The 22,989-nt window shown below is 40.1% G+C and overlaps 1 protein-coding gene across 2 annotated transcripts in view; it reads left to right on the plus strand.

Annotated features, from left to right (window-relative positions):
• The first annotated feature begins 261 nt into the window (after positions 1-261).
• khdrbs3 (KH domain containing, RNA binding, signal transduction associated 3) overlaps positions 262-22,989 on the plus strand; it is a 203,156-nt gene continuing 180,428 nt past the window's right edge. For both annotated transcript variants that reach the window (XR_012599499.1, XM_074686039.1), the window contains exon 1: positions 262-721. Coding sequence is in view for 1 of the 2 variants with exons in the window: in XM_074686039.1 (XP_074542140.1) it covers positions 631-721 (91 nt within the window). In the remaining variant the exon portion in view is untranslated. The remainder of the gene's footprint in view (positions 722-22,989) is intronic.

Genomic DNA, 22,989 nt, shown 5'->3' on the forward strand with positions numbered 1-22,989 from the left:
GTGTGTGTGTGTGTGTATCAGGTGTGTGAATTAACAGCAGAGAGACGCGGACAGGCTATGTTAGTGTAATGATGGCTGACATCAAACTCAGTGTTTATGAAATGCAGCCCGCGCTCATGATAACTTTATGATAATGATATGGTAATGACAGGACTAAGCACCGCGGACAGCTCCGGTGTGTCGCTCCGCCCCCCTTTCCCCCACCGGCTGCGTGTCGCGCGTGGCAACCAATAGCTGCCTCTGCCTCACTCCAGCACTGGCTCCAACAGCGTGAGCTTCAAAGAGCCTGTCCACGCAGAGAGGAGAGGGACCCTCACTCCGGCTGGAATGCAAAGCGGGGCTCTGCTGGCTGAGCATCTCTTCCATGGGATAAAACCCTCCGCTCACATTTAACCGACAACTGTGTGTGTGTGTGTGCGCGTGTGAGAGACAGAGAGGGCGGGAGAGTGTCGCGCGGACTGAGAAATGCTCTGGTAGCGCGAGCGCGAATGCCACTATCACCTGCGTTTTTACCTCTTGAAAAGAGATCTGGAGCTAACTTGGAGCCTTTTGGACGCTGAGCAAGTTTTGTTATCATTTACTCGACACACATTTGAGTGTTTTTCCTCGGAGCCCACTGCAGAGGACGAGATGGAGAGCGAGAAGTACTTGCCGGAGCTTATGGCAGAGAAGGACACGCTGGATCCGTCTTTTCAGCACTCCCTGCGGCTACTGGATCAAGGTAAATATCCGTGGATAAATACTGAAGTAAACAGTTTAGCTGCGTGGAAACAGTGCGAGTCTAAAGCTCACTGTTCAGGTTTAACGCATGGTGCTGGGCTGCAGGCTACATGACTCCACCAGCCCGCCTACCTCAAGTTATAAATAAGAGGTTTGTGGGTCTACTTACGATTTCCTGTTTGGTCACACTAAAATAGCGAGGTCCTTTTAGCATCATGGCTGTTTTGCCAAGTTGTTATTGAACAAATGTGGCGTGGAAAGCCCTCAGAGGTGTAGAAATAAGGAGGGAAAAAGAGACAGGTTGACTGAGGGATGAAGCTGCTTTAGCTCTACAACAAACTTTTCATTTAAATGGGTCAAACTACACAAACATCCTTCTGTTTACACCTCTAAATAAGACATGTGTTGCAGGTTTTCATTATGCACAAACCTGGAAAAATAAAGGTAAAGGTTATTACAAAAAAAAGTTTAAAATGCACCCATGTCACAGGAGTACAACCTGACTTTGTGGATGAAACTATCATTTGACATCCCACTTTGCAGGCTGCAGGCGTCCCTGTCCCATGCAGGCGTGTGTAATCTGTGCTGGAGTGATCACGCTCTTATTTAAATGTACATGTGTGTCCTGCTTTGAAGAAATGGACGTGACTGAAATGGAATCTCGGACGGATGGAGGCAGCTCGCAGACGCTTTAATTAATCCGTTGCACAGCTTTCTGCTTTGAAGCTGTCTGATTTAAAAAAAAATTTTTTGCAAACACTCCTTGAGACGCGGCCCCGTGGAGCTCCTTGGGAAGTGCACTGTTACAGCATCCAAGCGCCTCCTTCGAGCACCACTCGTGGGCTCTGTGTCTCTAGTCCTGGAGACTGTTGGCTTGAGAGGCAACACGCTAAGAGCAGCTGCACTGTCACTAATGCTGTTGTAGCCACAGATGCAGCTCCTGCACAGGGCTGGTGTTACCCAGTCAGCCGTGTCCTCCTTCGAGTCTCTGCATCCTGAACTTGGAACAACAGGAGAGCATTCCTCGAGGCACTGATTTAACATTCATGTTTGTTGTTTGTCACATTACACAAGTGACAAACACTGAATACTTTTAATCATGACTCCGTTTCTGTGCAGGTGACAAGAAAATCACTTGCTAAACACAAGGTAAAATGTAGGTACAGCAGGTTTTTCTTTTTTTTGCAAAAAAATGCACAATAAATTGAGGATTTCAAATGATTTTGATCATATCTTGTGTTTACAGCTTTAAAACGCTCCACATAGATTTCTGACGTGCCTCCAAAAAGACTGACAGAACCGTCTGTGAGCTGCCACCGTGACAGCTGACGAAGGGCTTTAATTTCAAACCGCCACTGCTGTTTTTTTTTTTTTTTTAGTTTATTTTCTATAATTTCATCCATTCATAATCAGTGAAGAAGAGACAGAAAACAGGCAAAACATCCTTCAAATCTCTGGCTTCATATTCAGTCAACAAAAATGTTAAAGGAGAAGAAGTGTGCTTTGTTTCCAACTCCAAAATTATTTGTTTATGAAAGCCGGTGCTGTTACTTTTCATAATCAACGCAGATGCTTCTTCATTTTTTAAATTTTGTTAGATTTATTTGACTCTCTGAGCTCCTTACGTTTGAAAATATTGTTGTTTAAAAATGAAATCCCACCATACAGCCTTGATTCAGTGGTAGTGTGTAAAAAAGCTCGCCGTGTTGTCATTGACTCACTGACTGATTTCCATGAAGTGTACGTTGGAGTAATGGCTGTAACGACCTGACACTATCGCTTGCAGATGGAGTCTGGTTTGAAAGAACAGAGTGAGGTTAATGCATCTTTCAGTGAGCTGATTCACGTACAGTAAGGTAAATGTATTCCACTGTCTGAGCGAGATAAGGCTGTGTTTTACTCAGCACTTTCCTTATCTGCCATTTTTTTTCTCACACATATCTGGGTTAGACTTTCTTTTTTTCCTCTAAGAACACATATTCCTTTCCCCCCAAAAAAAAGGAAGGAGAGAATATTAAATAGCAGTTAAAAGACGACAATTTTTTTCTGACAGAGTCTCATTTAAAAACCTTTATCCACAGAGCAGGTCTCCTGCTCAGTGAAAGCAAAACTGACAGCTTCCCAAAATTTAAAAAAAAAAATGATGAAATACTTCAAGTTTGAGGCAGCTCAGCTTTAAAATAACTGTTTCTGCGTTTCCTGTTTTTCATTTAAAAAAGCTGAACCTCCCTGGTTCTTGGTGTAACAGTTCCAGTAAAGTTAGTTTGTGATATTTCTGGTGGGGGCAAACATTGCATTTGGACACCATCGCAAGCGGCAGAATTAATCCGTGACATTTCATGAAGTAAGCAGAACTCTGCGGTGCACAAAATTTGGCCGAAACAGTCTGCCGCAACTCCAAAACTGTAAATACTGTTATCTCTCTCTTACACAACAGATGGAACAGGATGAGGCTTAATAGAGCACTTCTTCTGCCATCTTGCTGATGAGTTCTGGACCTGATTATGCAATTGGCAGGGGACGCAGGGAACACAGCTAGAGTAACTAGAGTTACTGCGTGCAAGCGGTGACTATGAGATTACTCCAGGTCTGCAGGGACTCCCATTGAGGAGAAATTAGGGGCGCATTGTGTTGGGAGCTGGGGGACAGCGGCGGGCAGCTTTGATAAGTTTGGGCCGTTCGCAGAGCTCTCCTCCCAAAAGGAGCATATCTCTGCCCCTGTGACAAGCCTCATACAGTCAGCAGCAGACACTTGGAGCTGGAGAAATATCTTAAGCCAAAATAAGAGCCAGGCAGGACCAGCAGCCTACATGGAATGAAAAATCCCCAGCTGAATACTAATGACAGACTTCTAGGTGCAGAAACACCTCCTGAGGCATGAAGTGCATCTGTTATTTACATGAAATCAGTGCTACCCGGCAGAGCACGGGGCACGGGGCTTGCATGTAACATATCCTGTCGCACAAGAAGGAAATAATACAGAGTCTGGGTAAGAAAGTTCCTCCTGACCTTGAAAATCATAATCCTTAGCTGTCACTTAATTATTAACAAATCCAGTGTGGGGGAGACTAGACCATTGTTGATGTGTGGCAAACAGAAATTGGAGTACATCAGCAACAAGCTTAAACTGCTATTTTCTAAGGTGCACACTAAATGTTTGCATAATGTTAGCTCATCCATAACCTCATTAAAAAGACACTTACAGGTGCATTTTTACACCTTTTTCAGAAATTCATTTGCAAAAAAAGAGAACCAGAGAACCAAAAAAAACAGAACCAGATGTGATCTTTTTTATATGGTGTAAAATTCAGGCCTTCATTTGTTTTAATACACAATCCAGGAGAAGGAGTGATTACCTTTCATTACATGCAGTAGGCCTGTCACGATAATCAATAAATCAATTAACCGAACGTTAAATAAAAACGTTGTCAGTAAGTTTGCTATCTTTCCTAACACCGGGGTGCATAGGTTCTATAGCGGATTTAGCGGATTTATAACGGAGTGAGCATCTGTCAAAAATGCAATCTTTGGGGTGAAGACGGGGCTGCTCGCGCGTACACTGGGGGGAAAGCTGACGCGAGCGTCCTGAGGGGTAAGGAGGAAACACATGCTAAAATGAGTGATGGCACGAAAGATACGGTTCTTAAGCCGCCTGCCACAGTCCCACTGTGGGAATATTTTGTTTTTTATCAGAATGAACAAAGTGTGAGCTCATGAACACCAACGAGCTGATATGTCGCATTTGTTTGAATATAGTGGCGACGAAGAAGAAGAAGGGGAGGTGCAGCGGAGCCTTGTTCTTTGACAATCCGCTCTTACTGAGGCTTTTTTTTTTTTTTTTGAGTTTCGTTTTTTCTTTAGAGACAGGGTCTATGTTTTATTGTTTTTGATTAGTATCAGTTATTTTCATTTACATGCATTTTTTTCTAAAAGAGAGTCCATTTCATTTTCATTGTATTTTTTTTCTCTTTCTTGTTTGTTAAATTTATTATATTTTTTGTTAAATTTATTTTATTTAAAATATCCTGACCTTTTAATTACAGTTAAATACTCTTAAGAAATTTAAGTTTCTTGCTTTTGATATGGTGTACTCACTTTATTATCCCATTTATCAGAATTACATCAATAAAAAAATGGAAAAAAAAAATCACAATAATATTGACAATAATATCGTTTATCAGCAATAATATTTTGGAAAATTATCGTCTAGCAAAATTTGTTATCCTGACAGGCCTAATATTCAGTGAAAATCTCACAGTTCAGGGGTTAATCTGACCTTCAAAATTATAACAGCTAGAGTGTAATTCACTAAATGATGAGTTTGCACGGACTCTTTAAGTCTACATTTGAAGATACAAAAGAAAAAGAGTGGTGTGTATCTCTGTCTGCACTTGCTTTAGATCAGGTAAGTCCAAAGTCTGGCTCCAGGGCCGTTTTCATGCACCCCTAGGCTTTCATCTTGCAATGTACTAATTATGCCACAGAAATTAACATTTTCTGTCAAGGTCACAAACCAAACCAAAGGACGTCTGGTAATGTCTCACTAAACTCAAGTATAAAGCTAAAGCTCTGTACATTCTGCAGAAAGTCATCAGCTCTTACAGCTGACATCTTTAACTTATGTTTTTAACGTGATGCGAAAATGCAAAGTTAAAAAAAAAAACACCAGAGGACACAAGATGAGATTAAAGGTATGAAATGGAGCAGAAAAGGTGGAAATTGGTGCTTAGAATAATAGAGAATGCAGTATCAGAAATATTTTGGGGCTAAAGATGTTGTTTACAGGTCACAATAGTCTGAATATGAACAATCCTGATAAAATCTAGTTCCTGGCATCATATTTTCCCCATATCGCTAGGGATGGGTACCTTTCACATTTGAAACGATACAGCACCCATGCCTGGTACCTGGCAATGGGTATCGGCACTAAATGGTACCAATTTTCAGTACATTTGTGTGTGTTTATGTGGTAATAAATTAGGGCTGAACAGTTTTAGAAAATAATCTAATTGCGATTTTCTTGAAACCAATATTGAGATTGCGATGTAGCATGCAATTTTATTTATTTACTTATTTATCATTATTCTTATTTATTTATTTATTTATTTATTTATTTTTTTTGGGGGGGGGGGGGGGGGGATCTTTTGCATTATTTAGTAAACCAATGAAATCATTCTATATAACTCTAAAGCATGAAGGTCAGGCCTTCATGTTATGATGATGAAATGAAATACACTGAAAGTTTGTCGACATGAAACCTTTTAAAATCCCATTTATAAATTGCAGACTCTACGATTTGAAAATTACACTCTGTTACATTGCGATGTCGGTTTAAATTCGATTAATTGTTCAGCCCTATAATGAATATTAATTTGTTTGATAATAAAATCTCAAAGTTTTTCAATTTAGCATATTTACATTTTAATGTATGAACTTGCAGTGCTGTGTTCATGTCCAGCATGGAAAATCACCTACTCTTCCACTCTCATAGTCACAAGGATGCATTTAGGTACCTAAACATGGTACCTTTTGATTTACCTGAATTGTACGTGGTACAATAGAATTAAGTTGTGACCTGTAAAAGTACCTTATTCGGTACCCATCCCTACATGTCGCCCCCTAGTGGAGAACATGTTCCCTGGTCAGAAGTAGAGTTTGCTGATGTTTACAGCACGTAACATTGAGGAAACTGACCACTGATGGTCTGGGATCAACCGACACCTGAGGGACAGGTGAGCTTTGAGTTCATCAGTCTGTGATTATGGAACAAGGAGGTTTGATCACTGAAATAAAGATTTATGTCAAACATAATTTAGTGAGAGCACTCTTTGTGAAAAAATTAAAAGCCTTGATGTAAAGGTCAGGCTAAATGTAAAGGTGATTAGGGGTGGGTACTGAATTAGGTACTTTTATAGCTACTGACCAAATTCTGTCTGAGCTACCAAGGTACAGATTCACGTAAAATCAACTAGAGCCCCACCGATATGGGATTTTTGGAGCCGATGCCGAAGCCGATACTGGGGGCAAAAAAAGCCGATATCCAATATATCGGCCGATATCCGATATATCGACTGATATATATATATCATAAATTTATTGATATGCACAGGATATATACTGTATATAAACACAAATTATAATACCCATATGATTCAAGACAGAGACAGAACACTACTAAATTGAAACAAGGAACTTCAATTATAAAACTGTCAACATAAGAACTGTAGTGTAAACCAATGATAAATTAGAACAAGCTGTAAACAGAATAAAAAATAAATAAGTCACACTTTAAACACAGTAAGGATAAAAAGAAATTAAAAATGTAAACACACAATGAGCAACTTACACGACGTTAAAACGCTGTATTATTGTCTTACATTAGATAATGGTGGACGTGTGAAATAATTGTACCATTTATCTCTGTTTATCTCTCAAAAAGCAACTAACACGATGTTAAAACGTCATTCTATAGTCTTACATTAGATAATGGTGGACCAAAAAAATCAAAAAACTTAATTATTAACAATATATATTTATTACCACAAAAACACACAAAAAGTATGGAAAATTAGTACCGTTGAGTACTGATACAGATTGCCAGATACTGGGCATGGGTATGAAAGTGAACTGTAAAAGGTATCATCCCTAGAAGTGGTTGTGTGTCATGCTTAAACACTGAATTAATAAGATGAAAGGCTGAGATACAGGGTGATAAATGCTTTAAAAAATGAACAAAATAAAGATGTGTATACAGTGGAAACTCATAACAACACTAACATATAAACAACACCATAAAAAAAGAGGAAGTGACCTGAGGGAAACATTAGAGCTCTGTAAGGAGCTTCATTACTTTAACCAAAATGACTGTGGTTATTCCTCCTGTGAAGGCACTGCGATTAAAACAGAGCAGCTCAACAGTAAACAAATGTAACCTCTGTTTGTATTTCCTCAGCTCGTATTGAAAAATGTAAAATCCCTTCCTGCACCAGATGTATAGTGTTTGTTCAGGGTGAAGACGCAGAGCAGCGTGCGGCCCGCTCTGAATGTTTCAGAACCTCTGGCCCAGTTTGAATGTCCTAACCTCAGTGCTGCAGAGACACTCCACATCTAGAGCTTTTTAATTGGATATTCCACAGCAGGAGCCCAGCACAATGTTTGCATTACATTAGCTGCCTCAGCTAGCTCCTCCATAAAAGAAAAACAATAACAAAAGACACACATTATCCACACAGCCTGTGCAGGTAAGGAGAAGCTTCCCTGTCCTGCGATGTCCCAGCGTTAATTCATACATTTCCATCTCATCAACAGAACAGTGGGGTATTTTTAGCCGTGCTTGAGTTTTGCCCCAAGTGAGAGCAGTTCCTGGGTTAGAATGCCCAGAAGTGAACAAAAATAAGCTTTGGCAGAGGATCAAAGGCAGAGATATCGTTTTGTTGGGGAAACAGTGCTTGATAGCGATAATGATCTGTGGATCCGCGGCCGGCCGACACGCTGAGCCACACAGTGAGGTGGAGGCGCAGCCGCGGCTCTCTGAAGCTGTCTGAAGCACAGAGCCGACTGGTGATTTGACCCGCTCGTGTAGTGAACTTGCAAGTGAACTGTAAGAGGGCAGACAGGGGAGCTCCAGCAACCCACTCTGCATTCAGACGAGCAGAGGAAGGCTGCTGAGCGCCGCTGTGGGGAAGAGGTGTTTGCAGAGCTCTGTCTCTGCTTTGCTTCTGCTCCCACCGGAATCAATGTAGGCCAGGACTAACACAGGCAGAGCCCGGCTATAAAACCTAACAGCGCCTCATTTACAGACGCGACGAGTCACAGGGCTGCATCGATTTCTCTGCTAATGTAGGATGCATGTTCTCACTTGTTATAGCCGCAGTAATGAGCTGATGGGGCCGTGATTCAGCTCTTTCTTCCTCAGATAGCAGACTTGTTAGGCTCTATTATAGTTAAAATGTCAAAGCTGAAATATTAACATAAGTCATCTGTGTTCCTCTGTGTGTAAACACACAGTTGCTCTCCATTAATAGTAATATAACATAACACTGTTGGAAGAAAGCCATTTGCTGCCATTGCAGGTTTCACCTGGATGTGTGTGTAATTGGGGTAGTCTGAGTTTTGGAAAGAGGCCAGAATGAGAGGATGGACTGGACTGTATGTACAGTACAGAGTGAGAGTGGTGAGGAAAAAAGGCTGATGTGTTAAATTCACAGCCTAACAAATAAACATTAGATACAGACTGATTTATTTACTGACAAACCGTATCAAACTGAAACTGGCCTCGCAGGTAAACCATTAGTGAACACACTTTTTTAAAATTAACATTCCATTTTACTGATTTTTAAATCAATACTTTTCATGAATTTACACCTATATTAAGTTATCTGGAGAACAAATGTGTTTGCCAAAAGGTATATAAAAGTATATAGGTTTATAAATCCTTGAATGAATTTGTTAACGGCTTCTGCAAATGGCGCCGTTTCTGAATCTGCAGATTTTAAAATGTCATGATTCGTCAAACAGGTTGACTCTGACTAGGGGTGGACTGATTATCGGTTACGCTAAGGAGCAATTTTGAAAAAAAAAAAAAAAAAAATCTGTTGAGTTAGATTTTTTGCTGATTCCAACCAGAATTGACATGCTGATTCCGAAATTGCAGTCAGTTTTTTTTTTTTCAAGCGCGTCAAGTTTTTACCCTCCAGATAAGCTAAACTCCTCTGATTAGCTGTAGTAAGACTTTCCAGTAAAGGTGGGCGGACCGATCCAAATATCGATAATATCAATACCAACGTTGGTATCGATATCGAATGATATCGGTGTAAAAAGATCAATACTCTATTCTTTTTTCTCCTGCATGCACTGACTGCTGAGGTTTTATAAAAGTGCCAACCTGGCTGTGTCCGTGTCACGTCACGTGGCTCAGTGGCACTAGTGGAAACAAGCAAGCAGACTCCAAAAAAGCAAATTTGTTTGAATTGTCTTAAAACATTTGTTCTGGTATGATATTTCTTTAAACTTTACTACTTTAAAAAATGAGTTTAATAAAGGGTGAACTTTTATTTATTCATTTATTTTTTTTGTATTGAAGTCTTCAACTCTATACCTCAAAAAAAAATAAAAAATGAAAATGATATTTTTTTGCACTTTTTTTAAAGAAAAGAATTCCACACAAAATGTTTTGGGGATTTTTTGTTCTTTTTCTTTTTACTGTTGTATTGTTTCTGAACATAAATGTTTATCATGACACTAAAGGATTTTGTAGCCACCTTTGAACTTTGCCCAAATTCTGCCCTACATTTTTACAGCATAGTCAAAAGAAAAAATCCCCAAAACAACTTAAGGTCAGCAGTTTTATGAAACATCAGCCTTAAATATTAAAAAGTATCGGTATCAGTATCGCCCAAAATTCCCAGTATTGCCCACCTCTACTTTCCAGCTGATTACAGTTGGACTCATCTACAGCTATGTGGAAACTTGTTTGTGCAGTCACAGTTGAGACAGTGCAGTGAGAGGTGTGTGCAGCTCCTTATAGGTCAGTAAGATCAATATTTGCTAACAGAAAGCTAGCGTAGCAGGAATTCAGAGGAATTGTGCTTTTTTTTTCCTTTTAACTTTCTAACCATGGGCATACCGTTGTAAATTCGAATTGGTTTTATGCTGTATTTTTTTATTTTTTTTATTTTTTTCAAAGCTTGTAACTATTCCATCTTATAGTTTTATTTACATAGGTTTATATTTCCTTTGTTCAGATCAGGTCTGCTCCTGCAGCTCCTCCAGTAGACATATCCTCTCTAAAAACACAAAAGTGTTAGATTAACATTACAGTCATGCCTGTTTCTGTCATGTTTCATTGTGGGAGGGTTATCATTATCGATATGCATTATTTTGAAGCATATCAGAATCCCCCTCTTTTTTATATTCAACAGCTGATAAAAAATCAATTTAAAAGTGTTATTTTGGCTCTGATGCATCTCATTGGTTACACACAGAGCCATGGCTCAGGTAAGGGTAGAGTAACAGCCAATCAGCAGTGAGAGCTGTGCCTGCACAGTGCTCACACATATTGAAAGATAAGTTTAAGCAGCAGACTCCCAAAATGTAAAAAAACATCCCAGTTCCATTTTTTCTAAGTATTACCTAAATGAGACATTCTGCTGAGCCTATGAGCTGTTCAATAAACACATGTTTAAAGTCATTTAAACAAATATAAGTGTTTGAGTTTGTAGTATTCAAAACTTTAACGTTAGTATTTTCACTTCTGATGCAAATTAATATCAGCTCCAGATATCGGTTATTAGCCTCCTTGACTACTAATAATTGGTATCGTCTGTGAAAAAAGCATATCGGTCTATCTCTAACTCTGACTCCTCAGTTTTCTGCATTTTCTGTTTTGCTCAGTCCGTGGATAACGGTTTTAAAAAATGAATTTTCCTTTTTAAACTTGTCCGTAAACACAGCTGTCTGAGCAGTCATATTGCAGTGGTGCCTGGTCTCACCCATGATTTTTTTTTCTCCACCTAAGGTCAAATATTTACTTTAAGAGCCTCTGCTGGACTATGAGTTTTCCTCTCTAAAACCGGCACTGGTACCGGTCTCAGATAACCCAGGCTCTGTAGCATATGCACACTGTCTGCAGTGCTTTACATTAACATATGGAGCACTAAGCAGCTTTTTATTATCAACTATCAGGCACATAAATCTTATTTTTTGTTGAGCTCTGCTTCCATACACTGACATCTAGGCCACAGATCATGTAGGGGAGAAATCCACACTGTCCAACTAACATCAGATATGACGCAGAGAAGAGTCATTTAAAAAATGTCCAAGGTAAGAGAGTCACAGCTTGTTGTTTTATTCAAATCAAACAATAAAACATTAAGCAAACCATGGGTGAGTAGGCTGTGTTTTGCAAACAGTGATTCAAAAAATAACTCATAACTGTTAAAAGCTATTAAACATACCAGACACATGAAATTACACCCATGACACAAGTTAAAAAAAATGATAAAATATTTTTTTAGTCTTTGTTCTGTAGTATATTCACAAGAATAAGAGCTTGAAAAATCATTTTTTTTTCTCTCACGGGTGTTTCAAAGCAAAACCAAAAAATCTTATTTCAGCATCTGTCTGAAACACTTTCTCTAAGCTACTGTCTCTTTAAGGCTACCCACTTCACAAACCCCCTTCTCTCCGACTGGCTAGCCTTTTCATGGACCAGTTATGAGATCCTTGTGTGATGACATCATTTCAGCAAGTCTCACAAAGATCTTGTTATTATTATTATTTTTTAGAACAGATGAGTTAGATCAGTTTACAGACACATTCAGGGGTTTCCTCAACATTTTTATGTTATATCTGTGTTTAAAATATGGGAAAGCATTAAACCCCCTCTTTAAACAAGCATTGAAGCAGTTGGCTCAGTGGTGCATTCGGTGCCATCACCCTGTTGCATTGGATGCAGTCTCTTTCTCGTGCAAATCTTGCCTTTGGTCCTGTTTGATTGCTTCATGATGGAATATCAGATTTCCGTGTTCAACATTCTGCATTCATATTTCAGATGCCACTAAGATGTGCATTTTCCCCTTCCACCTGCATGCATAACGTAGCTTAGGGCCCGCTCTGAGCTGCTGGCTCGCCAAGTGAAGACTCTCAATTAAAGTGGCTAGCCAGGGCAGCTTAAATAATGCAAACTGCCCTTGTTTGGACTGGAGTATGTTGTAAACCGATACCCCAGAAGTCTTGTAGGGGGATCATTGAGAGGTTTGTGTTACATGGATGTGAGACGGCTGGTTATGGAATTAAATGTTTCATTCTGGTTCTAAATCTATCAATGAAACTTTGACTTTCCCTTAATCCTTTTATTTACTTTTATCTGAGACAGTTAAGTTCAACATATATCTTTCACCTTTTTTAGAATAGTATCACCAAAATATGTGTTAAAATGACTTTAAATTAGCTTTACCATTTATTCAGCACAGCTCACCAGAGGCAGAAGTTTAAGCGAATACATATCTCAACGTCTGCTCTTTAGGTCCCATAATATGTAGGCCTCAGCAGTTAAGTTAGATATAATACATATCATAAACCCTCAAATAAAATACTGTATTTAATTTGTGGCAGAGCCCTTTATTATGGCTAGGATCACATCTTTTATGAGTGGATAGAGACTGGTTCCAATTATTGGCGGTGCGCCCTCATTTTGATGCTGCTACTTTTCATCCACATAACATATGTTAAGCTGGACAGAGAAGAAAAATCCCCCTTTCCATTTTAAAGGATTTCATAGTATTGACCCAGTGAGATATTAAAAGCTGCTCTTTGAGGTTAAAAAGATTAAAATATACTTGTTCACTGAGGTGAGAAGAGGTACTAGTGTGATACGGAGTCACTAGAAAGAGATTTTTGCAGGTCTGTCTTTACTAAACGTTATTTGGGGAACGTCAATTAAGTTCAGTCAAAATGTTACTTTACTGAAGAGACAAACATCAGGAAAAACATATCTGGGTGTTTAGTTGTTCATATGGAAAAATTAGGATTAGTTTTAGACTGATTCACCTGAACTACCAAGTCATTAACCCTGACGTGCCTAGCACAGCACCAGTGCTACATTTTGCATATGCATTTTTGACTTAAAGCCAGATAAGATATATCAACTATTTTATTAAATGTAAAAACTGGGCAGTCACACACATTCACGGTGTCTCAAAACACTTTTACATTTCAATAAATCATACTAAACAAAAAGTCTAAACCACAGGTATTTGCATCATTCTTATGTTGAAATGAACCTCATCACACTGTCACATAGTCTGAAGTTTTAGCTGTAAAAACTATTTTGTTTTCTTTTCAAATGCACTTTTTATGAATAACCATGGTTTTCTTTAGGAAAAATATGTTCACAAGTATCTGGCACATATACAAAACTGATTGCACTATTGTAAATAATTTGTTTTGATCATTATGTTGTCTACAAATTTCTCACTGTTATTCATTTTTCTTCTCAAAAGTTTTCTTCTCAAAATGCAAGTTATGTACAGACTCCAGATAAATTGTCTGTGGTTCCAAAGAATATTGTGCAAGTTTTTTTTTTTTTATTATTATTTAAAATTTGCATTTAAAATAAAAAAAAAAAACATTTGTTTTTTAAAGTTTATTGTACTTTAAAGCAATTTATTGTAGCAGTTAAGACATCAGTCAACACGTTATAAATATTTGAGTTATATTGATGTAAATAAATAAAAGATACTCCAAGAAAATAAAAGTAAAAATGCAAGACAGACTTGCACAATAATAGGTCTCTAAGGGTTAAACTAAGAAGGAGTCAGAACTGCAACTTGCGTCTGTTCTGGTAGCCAACAAGACACTGATTATTTAAGCAATTATTTGACTAATTGGCAGAAAAGGGGCCAATTAAAATAATTAAAACCAAAAAAATAAATATGACTTTTCAAAAATTAAGATGAATGTTCTCAAATTGTCAATTTGATTTCTGAAATTTCTTTGAAAAGTGGAACATTTTGTCTTTGGTGAATTTTTCCACCGGAAAACACTTTTTACCCAAGAACAGGACGAGACTAGTGAAGAAATGAGAGGTGTTTATTTTTCCAAAGGGGGCAGCAAACGCAACACCAACAGAGGGATCCTCACAACAGCTTTGAGGGAGTGGATATTTGGTAGAAAAAAATACAAAAAACAAAAAACAGCCCTGCCCCTGAGACACAAGCTGGCAGCTGTCCAACTGGAAATCAAATATTGGTTCTTTTTAGCAATCAGCTTTTCAATTAAAAAATAAATCTTTAAAACATAAAAAATATTTGAGACCAACACTCGGGTATTAAATCGAACATGTTAGCTGTTCAATTTGTTCCACTATTTGGTGTGAGGAGAGGAGGAAGAAAACTCACTGATGCTCTAACTTTGGCCTTTGAGTTGAATATTAACGTGTTCTCTCTTCAAAGCTGTCTCATGACTGATACGCTCACATGATAACTGAGTTCCAGTTTACAGATCTTTTTTGTGTAACCTTGACGGTACATGACCTCCAGACTCTTACAACCAACGGTGTTGAACTGGTCGTTGCTAATTTGCATTTTTGGGTCACCTCTGATTTCCCTGTAATTTCCTCCTTAGTAATTATGTTGCTGTTTGTTTTTACTAGCTACTTTACTAGCTAGCTAACTGTTGTTTTGTGTACGCCATTCTCAGCAAAGATTGTGTGAAAGCAAGATATCCCACTCATTCCTTTTTTTGTTCCTGCTCCAGCTTCTTCTTCTTTTTCTTTGCCAAAAAACTTTACCTGACTTATTTCAGACACTGTAACTTAAGATTAAAAAGGAGTCCAGAAATGACACAGTAGGGGTTCCACACACTGCTTACCACATACTGCACTTTATACTCTTAACTTCTTGGGTAGTAACAGACTTTTAATTGAGTTAGCCAGCTAGAAATATCCCTGCTCATTTTCCAGCAGGCCGTTCAGATCTGTAATTGCGGTATAGATATTGGAGAGAGCCCGTGTCATCACCTCGGCAATATGGCTTCGCTTTATCCCTCCCTGCAGCACTTATAGATCCATTATTAATCATTTTATTGGATGATAATGTGCTCTGCAGTGCAGCTCGAGACAGGACACAGACCTGGATTACACAGGATTTGTTTGAGAAGCAGAAGAAACCCCTCAGACTGTATCAATTTGTTTGCTTAGCCTGAGGCTGAGAGACGAGGCGAGATGAGGGTGGAAAAAAAGACGGAGGAGCAGGTTTAGGGGTCTGGCAGGGCTGCAGAAAAGGAGAGTCTCTTTCCTCGGGGAAAGGTTATTTGTTAGGGGATTGTACCACAGTCAGTTACAAAAGGGAAAATGCAATCTGAGAGGAGGGAACAAAGAATGGATGAGGAGAGTGGAATAGAAGAAAGAAAAAGTGGTTTTAGAGACCACAGGTGTGTTAGTCATTAATATAAAAAGTTAAGTCTGTAAAGAAACCTCTGAGGCCACTGTTGACTGAGCTGCCTCATACATCACTCCTCCATCAATAACTAAAACACTTCATAAAGGAGGGGTTAAGGTGAAAAAGAAGGAGAGATGAATCTCATTGGTATCTATCCGTGACTAAACGACTGTCAGAACCGCTGTGATGAAAGACAAGTGTGATTTCCCACTTCCTCAAAGGACAGGAGTGGCAGAATTCATTGCTTATTCATTTTTAACACAATGGCAGCATTCCAAACACAGGCTTTTATTATGAGAGTGCTTTATTTCTGTACAGAGTAAACCTATTCATCAGCTTTTTTATGATTATCCTGTATTTCCTGCTCTGAACTGCTCTGTTGGAGTCGATATTTGACTTTGTAGCGCCCTCTTTTTGATTTAAAGGGTCCTTTCTGTGTCCCTGCCTTGATCCTCTCTCAGCATCCCTCTCCCTCTTCTTTATTTATGTCGTTTTGTGCGGTTGGCACCTCTATAGAGTGGATTGCACTGGATTAGCTTCTCCGCCTCCCCAACTGATCCGATCCATTTTGTGTAATCCAACTCAATTTAATTATGTTTATCGTTCCACCTCGCTGGTGCCGAGGAGCAGCAGCACACCTCGCCCGAGATAAGCCCGGGGACCTTGTGCCTTTTTTCTGGCAGAGTGTCTGCCTGAGCCTGTTGCTTTATAAACAGATGGTGTAAGTCACCTACACTCTCAGTAAATACGATGTTAGGTACGATATTATGATTCAAAGCTTCCCCTGAAACATCTCTGTGACATGGGGAAAATATCCAAGGTTAAGATCATAACCTCATTTCTCCTCTTGTTGTTGCTGCTGTTAGCATCCATCCTTGTCCGCTCCAACGCCCCGTCTATGTATATTTTTCATTTTTGCCGTCAGCAGGTCTAATCCCTGGCACCGGATCTTAAAAGCTCAGGATAAAAGCCTGAAAATTGTATTTTCAAGCACTCCCGTTGTCAGTGGACACAGTTTAAGGCCTCAAAGATAGCTGGACTGTGTTGAAAATCTGACATGTAGCAATTCTTCCACCAACAGCATTAACCATTTTCTGCAGGTTAAATATATTTATGCCTTTAGGGTACCAATGTCAGAATTCATACCTCCAATCCAGCCTCAGACACTTGCAGTTGGTGTTAGTTGGATGCACTGAGCAGCAGATGTGAGGATCTATCATTAACACTGCTTCCGCTGCCAGTTTTGTCTAATTCACTGTTTTAAATCGGGAAGTTGCACCAAGATATGTGGTGAAATCTCAAGGAGTCTTTGGTAGAGAGTGTGTTTTAGAAATCTCATTGAAAGCAGACGATATTCATCTGATTGTGTCATTTGGATATGACGTTAAACGGCGTGTTGAAAGCTCACTTTTACCTTTTGGAACAATCAACTGAAAACAGATTTGGTCATTATTTACTCAAACATCAGCACAAATTTTCTTCTTTACATATCAACACCCTCTTAAAATAATGGGCTTCATAAGTTTTTCTGAAAACACAAAAACCTAAACCAAATATGAATATATGATTTTTCAGTAATGTCCCTGAAAAAGGTTGTCATGATAGATGACTGTTTACATACTTGGAATTAACTAATCTGTTATTGTGTCAAGACCAACACCATTTCATCAGCAGTGATATTAAAAGCCCCATTTCCACCAAGCAGTTCAGTTTGTCTCAGTGTGTTACACATTTTGTGGCATCTTCTTTGACTAAAACCAGGACAGGTCACAAAATTACCGACTCGTACCATCCCAATTTTTGGTACCCTCCTGTTGGGGTGCCAGACATACTGATCCAAACCCAGAAGGTGGAGCTGGAGATACTGCAGTCTGATGATTGGTCAAAAGAACTGAAGCTTCCTGTGCGATGGGGTAATTAGGAACAACCGGTCCAGGTGGAGGAGTTCAAGTATCTCGGGGTCTTGTTCACAAGTGAGGGGGAAATGGAGCAAGAGATTGACAGATAGATCAGGGTGGCATTGGCAGTGATGCCGACACTATACCGGCCTGTTGTGGTGAAGAGAAAGCTGAGCCAGAGGGCAAGGCTTTCAATTTACCGGTCAATCTGCGTTCGAAACCTCACCTATGGCCACGAGCTGTGGGTTGTGACCGAAAGAACAAGATAGCAGATAAAAGCGGCTGCAATGAGTTCCCTCCACATGGTGTTTTGCCTCAGCCTTAGGGATAGGGTTAGAGATAGAGCTGCTGCTCTTCCGCATCGATAGGAGCCAGATGAGGTGGTTCAGGCACCTGGTGAGGGTGCCTTCTGGCCGCCTCCCTGGGGAGGTGTTTAGGGCATGTCCAACTGGGAGGAGACCCCGGGGTAGACCCAGGACCCGGTGGAGAGATCATATCTTTCAGCTGGCCTGGTAACCCCTTGGTATCCCCCCCAGAGGAGCTGGTGGAAGTGGCCGGGGACATGAGTCATTGGTCTTCGCTGATGGCCCTGCTGCCTCCCCGACCCGGACCCGGATAAGCGGTGGAAACTGAAATGAAAATGAAATGAACATGACCCTACCAAGTTGAAATCTCCGGTCGACTTTGCGAGGATAAGTTTCTTTTTCTTGGGAAAATGGCATCGAGAAACAGTGTGAAACTGCTGTCAAATCTAAACTGTGTTGCATTTTCTTTGTCGGAGTTACGAGCGAGGTACATTCTGTCAGGGCTATCTGCATCTGCTGCCTACCAAGAGAGGCACAGTTGGTTGTGAAAACTCAACCAGGATCATGCTTTTCTGACCCAAAACTTACCAAACTGTACTGATCCAAACCGGACTGCTTGGTGGAAACAGTTAACAGCTGTTATCAGACCTGGCTCATCCAGCCAGGTACAAAACAGGAGCTGCAAATAAAGTGACATAGTTTTGCCTTTAAGAAATTTTAAACCTTCAGCTCTATCAACATTAAATCCAAACTAACCTGACCTAACCACCTGAGTGTTTAAGGTTTTGCTCTTCGCACTGCTTCATCTCTTCCACCAAGGTGACTTTTCAGTAACTGCATTTCTACCACAGGAACTAGGGGCTTGCTTTACACCGAGGTAATAAAACTTAAACCTAATAAAATCTCTACCTGGAGGTAGTAATTCCCAGAGGTCCAGGAACTTATGTAGGGGGCCTGGGTGGTGCTTTTATTTCCCCCTCCCTCTGTCCACGCTAAGATGATACCCAGCTGCAACTGACTTGGCTTAACTCATTGGCCCTCATTTGCCGTTGACGTCAACAGAGTGGTCTGGGGGTGATATGGCTGAGCTTGTCCATCAATATCAAGCATGTAAACATGTGCACTGACTAACTGACCTCTGTAGGTGGCAGCATTGCTCTCTTTGGGCAGCATACACTATCAGAAGAATATGCAAGATGACAAAGGGACAATGCCAAAACGTTGCAAGTCGGACAAGTTTAGGTAGTTCAAACTTGAACAGAGTATGCGTCGCCATCATGAGATTGTTCTCTCCCGTTTTGGTTTGGGTGAAATCAGCCTTTGTTCCACTGCTCATGACTAAAAAAACAGAAATGGGAATAGAAATAGGAAGGAACAACTTTTTTTTCCAGATGAAAGAAGGGAGTCTACTCATTTGGTAGTTTGGGTGTTTACATAGTCAGAGAACACAGTATTCTGTGGGTCTTGAGAGATCGGTTAGAATGCTCTGAAAATGGCTGGAATCCATTGAGGATACACATGTATTTGTGTTCAGATATCCTCAATCAGGTGAGTATTTAAACATGATCTGAAGACATTTAAGAAATTCAACCAATGACAGCCTTGCCTCTAGTGCTTGTCTCCTTTAGGTGTCAACAAATCCATCTGCAGGGCACTAAAGCATGGTCAAAGCTAGCACAGGCTCATTCTCCTTAAGGCTAGTGGCTATTCTGCTGGCATGTCTTTTCCTATGGTTTCATTCTTTGTTACTGAATGTTATTGTCATACTGCCCTCTACTGGCCTGGTGGTGCGTTGCAACAGCTTTTATTTTTCCCTCCAAACATTTCAAGTCTTCTCACCAACTTGTTGTTTATTTTGTGTTCCCAGGCTGCCTGTAGATTTTAGGAAGGTGATGAAAGTTGCTGAAAGTTTTGTGTTATAACAGGAGTTTTTTTGGAAACTGGTCATCTGGGGAGAGGTGTCAGTGTCTGTGTCAGATTGGCAGCAGCTCGTTGGCTGTGCTGAAGTCACAGAGAGTCAAAGTGAAACAAACCTGGCTGGTATCCTGAACGTCATTGGCAGACAGCTCGGTGGTACTGGAGCAGAGTAATGACCCAGCAGCAGTTTACCAGACCTCGTGACCTGTGCCTGTACATCTACATGCTATTGAACAAGCAGCAGCTGGCATGCTAATTATTTTCCTGCCATCACACTTGGACATGAAGAAGAGGCATTTTCATGTAGGTTGTATAACAAAGTCTGTCAGTTTGAAAGGCAATTTGCTGTCAAGCTTTTAGTCCCTGTCTTCCCCTGATAGACTGCTGATCTTTATTCAGGATTTTGACTGGCTGTATTGAAATGTGGTTGGAGTTGTTGGCAGATATGTTTGTTTTCACCAGATTTTTTATTTATTTTTTACTGAAAATACAGTTTAATGAGGAAAACAAGGCCTGGGGGGACTTTTATATGTTGCGTCGTGATGTGTTTTGTATAGCAGAGAGCTGTTTCAGATCTGTCAGCTCAGCAGTGGTTAAAGGCGATGAAACTAGATGATCTATAGTTTAAACGCTCTTACATTAAGGTTTTTAACGTATGCTTCTTGAAGCTAGGTCTACATGTCAGGGTACAGTCTGTTGAAACAGCATAGAATCTGATTCTTTAAAGAGGGAGTATTCTGCCAATGCATGATGTTCAGACGAAACATGCAGATTTTCAAAATTGTACATACTCATTTGCTGTTGAAATGTCTGAATCTTTCTGTTTATACTGATAAGTTCTGTTTATACAGCTTTTACATTGTTTATAGAATGAAGTAGAACAAAATACTCACCCAGAAGGCTTTCCTGATCCAAGCAGTGCTTTGGGAGATATTTAGATCCAAAATCGTGCAGCGGACGTCCGTATGATGGGATCCATCGGGGCATAGACAGCGCCGCTCCTAAAACTGCATTAATCGTCCAAAAACTTGTGTGTTTCACCAATATTCCATCATGGTCCACTCCGGGTCAGTCCTCTGCTGCAGTCTGTGTCACTCCAGACAGCGCTGTGTGGCTGTACTGACCTCTGAACTGAAGAAGACTTTGTCACAGCCCTTTGTGCTCTGATTGGTCAGTTCTATCAGAGGGGCGGAAGGGGTAGAGCCAGGGGGCGGTTTTTGCTGCATGGCAGTGTTCACAAAATTGCCATATTGAATGGAGCAGACCGAGCGAGTTTGCTGTTTGCCAAAACTTCATCATAAGGCATTGATAGCACTAATAAAATGGCAGGGTGTAGGATACGTCACTTTGTACTGGACCCCGAGTCAGACCCGGACGGTTCTGCAGCTCAGGAGGAAGAAAATCCACCTGGACACAGATCATCTCAGGTCGCTTCAGTGTGGTGAGTCAAACCGGCACTGTAACATGTATAGGGATGGGTACCGAATTAGGTACCTATATAGGTACCGATCGAATTCTGTCAAAAGTACCGGGTACCAATTCATGTAAAACCAAAAGGTACCATGTTTAGGTACCTGATTGCATTCTTGTGACTGTGAGGGAGTGGAAGAGAAGGTGATTTTCCATGCTGGACATGAACAGAGCATTGTAAGGTTAATAATTGAAGAATAAATTTGTTAAATTGTTTTTTTTTGTATTTCATTATTAAACAAATTGATATTTTTTACCACATAAACACAAAAAAGTACCGAACTTGGTACTGTTGAGTACCGGTACCGATTGCCAGGTACCAGGCAACGGTACTGTATTGTTTCAAATGTGAAAGGTACCCATCCCAAAACATGTATAGTTTATACGTTCTTCTCGGCTCTTGGTGGGTGTATACCTCAATGGTGGTTGTGTGACTAACTGACATCACAGAGGAGGAGCTGCTTTATCAGATCACTCCAATAAAAAGAAAGGATCCACGTGTCGTCACGAAGGTCGACATCTCGAAGCCAAATGTCAATGACCTATTTTCAGAGGCATCAAATCTCGTTCTAGGATATCAGAAAAAATACAATATCTCATTTTTTGAAAATTCAGGGGGTGAGAGGTCTTGTTTTCAAATTTATTATATGTAAGTATTAAATGAAGCATCAGCGTGATATGTCCCCTTTAAAAAAGAAGTTTTCAACGAGGACTCCTTTCTATCTGTGTTTCCATCTCAAACCAAAATGAAAACTGACTTTCTGCAATGCATTTCAATGGACGTCTGGGAAGAAAATGTCTAAGTATATTGTATTTGAGGGTGGGACTTAGTTGTAGGTCAGTTGCTATCCAAACAGCAGACAACAAGTTAGTCTAATTTTTGTGGTATTGAAAGACAGATGCTTTGTGTGTTTTGTCAGGTCACTTGATCTCCTTTTAGTTTATTTTAATGTGACAAATTCACTCTGGGAGACTGAAAAAGCATGACTTTACTGATAGGGACATTACGAACCGCGTCCTACCACATTTTACTCAGTTTTTCACTTAGAATATTCTTATTTGAAGTTAAAAACAAGATTTGGTCTTTATAATGTCTTTCTGAGAGGGTTAATCTTGAGCAGGTGTTGTGGCATAATGGTTAAATCAACCTGTGCAGAGGCTCCATGAAGCAGGCGGTCCAGGTTTGAATCCAGTCTGCAGCTGTTTGCCATTTTTATTCCATCTCTTTCTAGTTTAGTATTCTATCCATTGTCCTGTCCTCTCATTGCAGGCACAACTATGGTGGTGTGTAGATTTACATTTCACCTGTTGGAAGCAAAAACACAGGCTTTGGTGGTGGTTGGGTTTGCTCTTTAACGAGCAAGAATGGTGGAATATCACATCATCATCTTTATGTTTCTGAGCAGGAAGAAGTGACCTGGTAATGTTCTGAGAGAAGACAAGAAGTAAATGTTCAAATGTTCATTTACCTCCAGAGCCAGGAGACCTTTCCACGTGTCCCGCTGAGCCGTGTCCTCTGCAACTTCTCCCATCTCTATTTTCAGAGCCTGGTATTTAACCCTAATTGTGTTAGTTTCTTGGTCCATCATAAGCAAGCAACTAAGAGCATTCGAAACACATCGTATGGCGAAACACGAGTGCAGCTTGTGTGTGTGTTGTGAAGCCGGCTTCGGCAGACACAGTGAATGATCTCATCGCCTCGTTCTCATTAATATGGCGCGGAGACCAGATGCAGCCTGT

This window comes from Halichoeres trimaculatus, unplaced genomic scaffold (assembly GCF_033239565.1).
Source record: "Halichoeres trimaculatus isolate MK-OKI-2021-1 unplaced genomic scaffold, fHalTri1.1 fHalTri1_scaffold_14, whole genome shotgun sequence".
NCBI classification, from domain to species: Eukaryota; Metazoa; Chordata; class Actinopteri; order Labriformes; family Labridae; genus Halichoeres; species Halichoeres trimaculatus.